Source organism: Lepidochelys kempii, chromosome 21 (genome assembly GCF_965140265.1).
Source record: "Lepidochelys kempii isolate rLepKem1 chromosome 21, rLepKem1.hap2, whole genome shotgun sequence".
Taxonomy (NCBI): Eukaryota; Metazoa; Chordata; order Testudines; family Cheloniidae; genus Lepidochelys; species Lepidochelys kempii.
The window spans coordinates 12,093,946-12,099,945 of NC_133276.1; the positions used below are offsets into that span (position 1 = coordinate 12,093,946).

Consider the following 6,000-nt stretch of genomic DNA (forward strand, 5'->3'; position numbering starts at 1 on the left):
GAATCAGGAGGTCCCACAAGGAAAGAGGAACTGACTGTGCAGGTAAAAGTCACATGGTAGGTAATATCCATGTGCACTTCAGATCACTGTTTCAAAGAGCTTACACTCTGAACAAAGTAGACACAGAGTAGACAAATACACTAGGGAACCCAGAAGAGATAATGAATAGGATTTTTCTTTCTTCTTTTATTATTAACTCTCCTCTGGCATTGCAAAATGGAATGAGGCTAGGCTTTTCAAAGGAGCCTAAGGGAATTAGACATCCACATTCCATTTCAGTGAGCTCCGAACTCCCTTAGGCATGGTCTGCAATACACAGGTCGACGTAAGGCAGCTCATGTTGGCCTGCTTACGTCAATGTCTACACTACAGCCTTGTCCTGTCGATGTAAGTGGTATACTACACCGACATAGTGACTCCATCCACAAGAGGCATAGCACAGGGATTCTCAAGCTTCATTGCACTGTATGAATGTAGCTTTCTGCAAAGCTAGAGAGATTTTAGCCCTTAGCCTTGAAAGGGCTGGAAGTCTCGGTGGCCCTGGGCCATTGGCCATTCTTTCCCATCTGCCCTCTCTCCATTTCTCTTGGTGACAGGGTTTTTGGTATTCTGCTTGGATTGCAGGCAATGGCTTCCGCGGGACAAAGTTCTTCCCCTTGGGGTGGACGACACAGTGGACAAGCTAAAGATGATGGAGGGCCGAAAAACTAGCATCCGCAAGTCCGTCCAGGTGGCGTACGACCGAGCAATGATCCACATGAGCCGCGTCCGGGGAGACCACCCCTTTGTCACGTCAAATTATCTGTAGGGAGTCGGAAATGCCCACTCTGCTCCATTTTTTCAGACCCAGTGCTTGCACCTGTTGGCACGGTGGACCTTGCCATGCACAGAACGGTAGGGGATTCCTCCCTGCCTGGGGGAGCGTGATGGGGCGTCTGATGTGCTCTTCTGTGTTCCTGTGAGAGATGCACTATGCCTAGCAGTGTAAGAAGCTCCTATAAAGTACCTTGATTCGTGCCAAAAAGCCTGTCCGGATTCTTTCTGAATGTGTCTCATTGAAGAGCCGGCAGGAGAGGAAGTGATCTATTAGGCTGGACCACAAGAAAGAAGCTGGTGAAGTGTGGGGGGGGAGCTTCAGTCTGATGGTTGGACATCACGCCCCACACCTCTTGGGTTTTTAGTCTGCAGCCAGCTCTGAGTAATTCTCTGGAATCCATCACCATTGTAAATAAACCAGTAACCTTTAGTGGAACTCCTGCTGGACTGTCTTGTGCCAAATTTACAATAACCATCACTGGACTTTTTTAATTTCATTTTTTAAATGACATTGGTTGCCCCATGGCGTTAACAAATTTGCAGCCTACTGTTATTGTTATGACTCTCATGCCTATGTATATATAATATGTTTTCATGGTAGGTTTTCACCACAACTAGAAAAGATTGAGATCATATTTTGATAACTCTCCCTTTCTCCTTACGCACACATGCACAAATGCACAGAGCTTTAAATATAAAAAACAAGTCCCCTAATTTTATTTTTTATTTTTGTGTGTGTGACCTAGACATTTATAGTCAATAGTTTCATGCGTAAATTTCAATTTCAGTGACTATGTGACAATTCCAAGAACATGTTCTTCATATTGCATCTTAACAGAGTATTGAGTCTGGGCAAGAAAACGTCTTTTATGTTTTTTTAACCTAATTTTGGAAGTGTCTAATCAGCTGGAGCAGCTTGACAGACACTAACGTTGATCAGGGCAGGAGGAAGACACGCCCTGTGGTGTCGTTTTATGCGTGTTCAGTTTAAAATAACTAGTTGGAATGTCAGACCCCCCAATTCTTCTCTGCCCTTATTTTTTCACGGACTGTCTTTTTAAAGTTTTCCTCCAGCTTGGTTTGGACTGAATTAAAGCTGTGACTGGATTTCTGCTAGCTGGAGCACATAACCATTTCACCCGTTCACATCTCTTCCTTGCTCTGTGGGTCTCTAGCATTTGCGATCCGTTCCAAACAAAAAAAAAAAAACAAAAACCCAGCTCTGCAGAGAACCCTGTTTTACTGCTTTTGTATTGCAAAACCAGGGACAGCTAATGTTTGAAAGCTGATGACAAAACTTTTCTTTTCTATTAGCCAAGGATTCATCATTTCTCTTATCTGTTCTATTGTGGGGGTTTTTTTTTCCTTTTAAATTTTAAGAACCAAAGGTGCAGATTCAAGATTGCAGACAGAATATCACCCTTTCGCTTTTTAACTCAATACTTTTTTATTATTTTAACTTTTTCATACTAAAGAGAATGTGGGGAGAAAATAATAATAAATGGGGGGGGATCACTGCCATTTCTACTTGGTCTACTTTTTTAAAGTACCACTTCTTATACATTGGGACATGGAACCACACCTTAAGGAAAATACCTGTATAAAGACGGGGTATAAGATTTTGTAAAAATAATAATAATCCCTAAAGAGTGTGGATAGGGAAGGAAGTTGTGTACATAGTTGTAAAATATCGTTCTAAATTATTCAGGCCTATTGTCACCATTCTTGAAAGTCCTCAGTTGTGTTGCTGGGTCTTTTTGTATGCACACAGTATAATTTATTTAAAGGAACATACACTTTTTCCAGATAGTATCTCAGCTGTGGACTTGTGACCTGTGTATAACTGTTTTAAGATCTTGGGGGCAGGGTGGGGGATTTGTTTTGTTTTGTTTCCTTTTTTTTTTTTTTTATGACATTTTAGAATTTTAATTGGCTAATATCCTGCTGTTGCTACGGGACCTAAACGTTACTGTCAGTCTGCTGTAAAGCACAGATTGCTCTATTTATTGTAGAAAGTGAGTTTATTTGCTTTCTAGAATTGTTTATATCAGATGGTATAAGAGAGGTAATAAGAAAATCTATGCTTGTAAAGAAAAAAAATGCTAATTTTACCTACTATAATCTGACTGTCTGAAACTCTATTTTCTCTCTGAGAAATAAATGTTCTAATGTAAAATCTGTGGTTGGGTTGTCCTGGCGTGTTCAGACTTTTGAAGACTTCTTTCCCACCCGCCGCCAGTCTGCTGGGATGAGAAACAAGCAAGAAACCTAACAAGAGCTTTTTGATCTCCTGCATTACCAGATGACAGTGGAGGTGAGGACTCTCCTTTTGCATCTACTTCTTCCTCCTTTTAGTGTCAGGACCACATCTTGAAGAGCAGTCCTCTTCTGCAGAGTGCTTACTGACAAGCAGAGTAAGGTCTCTCTGATATCTGAGGTGCAGCTCCTTGGTTCCTCCAGGTCCCTTGCTAATTACCCGCTGCTATGGTTTGTTTTCCTTTATCCTCCGTATTGCCATAGAATGAATGGCTCCATGTGGGATGTATTGCTGTAAACAATGAAAATAGTCCTGCAGAGGAAGTGAAATTCACCCCCGGGCAGAGGACCAATGCAAGGCCTATGTACCACTGAAGTCTCACTTAAACCCTGAGCCCCGATCCTGCGGTCCTTCATTGATTTTAGAGGGACTGAGCATGAGTGCAGACAGTCTTCCTGTTTGTATCTCATTGCAGGATCGGGGCCTAACAGCTTAAGTGGGACTTAAACGGTCCACATGATGTTGGCACTCCGCACATTGGTGAATTTAACCCCTTGGTCTGAGGTGTCTGCTTCCTGGGCTGGCTTGAAGGTGTCTCTGTTCATCTGCTTTTCTTATTCCTAAGGCTCACTGTAGCGCTGGTCTGGCCCTGCAGCCTCCTTGCTCTTGAGAAAGAATAACTGCTCCGAGGCTTGTGACAAACACCTGCTTTTCATCTGCTCACATTATAGACGAAATCTCACCCGTTGCTAGTTTTTAAAGCCTCATCTCACTTCCACCAGTGCACGTCAGGAGTGATTCTACTGTAGTCGAAGGATTGATATTTGGCATAGAGCTGTTGCAAATGAGAGGAGAATTGAACCCTTATTTTCCTGTCTCCTGAAATGCCAGGCAGCGAGGAATACGACCTGCCACTCCTACCAGCAGATGGAGACAAGAACAAATAAAACATGCCATCGGTTCACTCTAACGGGAAACCGTAAGTACCAGCTGCGCAGACCTGCCGGATCTGTTCTTTCCTGGCTTCCAGCAGGTGAAGGTTTTCTGACCAGCTCAGCTAGGGTATTAAAGTTCTTTTTTCAGTTGGTTCTTCAGCACATTCTTTCCTAATCCTTTTAAGCCATGTGGCTTCTTTGCTTTTAAACCTGCTTGGGCTTTCACCTCAAATTCCTTTTTATATAGGAATATAAAAAACATGGGTTTAAGATCTGAGCCTGCAGACATGGCAGGGCTTCACAGCCATCAGGCACCATAGCAGTGTGGGGTAGACCTCAGAGACTCGTCCTCCAGAAACACCTCGGGTGCTCACAGTGGTCCATTCAAACACTGCTGCTGAGATCACCTTGGCTTGTCACTCTTGTGGGAAGGCCCTGGAGTGACTTATCCGTATTCTCATGGCAGCAGGTGGGTCACAGTGAAAGTGAAAGCTAACACTCCACCACCACCAGGCCAGCTAGCCTGGGTTGAAAGCACCACTGAACTTGGGTGAGAGGGAAGGGTTTGCATTTGGATGGGAGTGGGGCCGGGGCAACCCCTGAGTAAGAACCTAGGCTAACTCTGCAGTGAAGACACCCATCCTCCCTGTAGGGGCTATATGGGTATCAGGTAAAGTGATGCTTAGCTCCGCGATAGAGCTGTCCAGAGTTGGGTCCCCGTCGTGCTAAACCACACAGGGCGGGGCCCGTCCCTAGAGAGGCACAGTCTGGTCCTAACGCAGAATGTCTCGCCGCCTTCATCCTTTGGGGAACTCTGGTGCAGTCAGCAGGGCGCTGATTTACCACACGCCCAGATGTTGCTTCCCTAGCTGCAGCATCCGCTTCCTCGTGGGGCTGGATTCTGCCCTGGCGCTCATCGTAACACCGATCCGAATCCGGCCTTCGTTGTGAGAGTCACCCCCGAGGAACACCAGGTGGGTGCGAGTTATACTGCTTTGCCATTCCACCCGTCGGGCCGTTCACAGCCTCACTGAACTTGGCACTTGACCGCCATGGAAAGCGAAGGACTGGCATGACCTTGTCTTGGAGCCTTCGCAAACACACCTTAGGGAAAGGTGTTGCATTGGCCAAGTGGATGGGCTGGCTACAAAACTGACTCTCATCCATGTGAGGTCTCTGTCCTTGGTGGGATTTCTATCCTGGCCGTCTCTCCTGGGTGCCCAGGCATCCCTGTGTGTGAGCGGTACTGCAGTAGCTGCCTGGCACAGGGCATATCCTCGCTGGATTTTTCTCTCATTTCCCTCTACTTCCCTCTAGATGGCAACCATGCCGTTTGAAGAGAATCTTCTCCTCCCACTCTTCCCTGCGCGGAATCCTTTGGTGGGAGAAGACCTCACTTTCTCGTTCCTGCTCCGGGATCCATCACCTTCCTCGCTGGGGTGGGGAGGGAACGCTGCCCTATCCCAAATGCTGCTTTGGCTGCGATGCATTTTTCTAAGCTGCCTTTTCCGTCCAGCCACGACTTAACCGGTTCGTTTTACTCTCCGGGTTGCAGCCGATGCGAGTGGCAGTCAGGTTATGCGGAACCCTACGCACATGCTGCAGTCCCACGTGCTCCAGTGCATCAGCTTATCACTGTGGGACCAGGCCAACGGCCCCCTCCAGGGTGTCATCCTGCACAGGGTGGGATTGTTTTCTCTCCCTCCGAAGCACTGCTGGGCTCGGGCTAGCAGAGCGCTCAGAACCTGGTCCAGAGAGGGAAGCAGCTGCTGAGAAACTGGACAGGAGTCAGCTGTCCACTGCAGCCCCTACCAAGGGTCAGGGGAAAGGTGAATGAAAAGGAAACGCCTGCAGTGTGCAGACCCTGAGGGGACCAGCTCGCTCAGCAGCCTGGGAGGGGAAGGCAGAGCTTCCCCCAGGTTGCCAGCTCAGACTGGTAGGGCCCAAGACGTGTTATCATCTGGTGGCTGTGTGGGGGCCTGTGGGAAACAA

At 46.8% G+C, this 6,000-nt stretch overlaps 1 protein-coding gene across 7 annotated transcripts in view; it reads left to right on the top strand.

Annotated features, from left to right (window-relative positions):
• Window positions 1-2,992, top strand: part of BRPF3 (bromodomain and PHD finger containing 3) — a 47,997-nt gene extending 45,005 nt beyond the window's left edge. For all 7 annotated transcript variants that reach the window (XM_073320276.1, XM_073320274.1, XM_073320275.1 and 4 more), the window contains one exon: window positions 625-2,992. In XM_073320276.1, coding sequence (XP_073176377.1) covers window positions 625-808 — 184 coding nt within the window. In that variant the 3' untranslated portion in view covers window positions 809-2,992. The remainder of the gene's footprint in view (window positions 1-624) is intronic.
• Window positions 2,993-6,000: the final 3,008 nt, after the last annotated feature.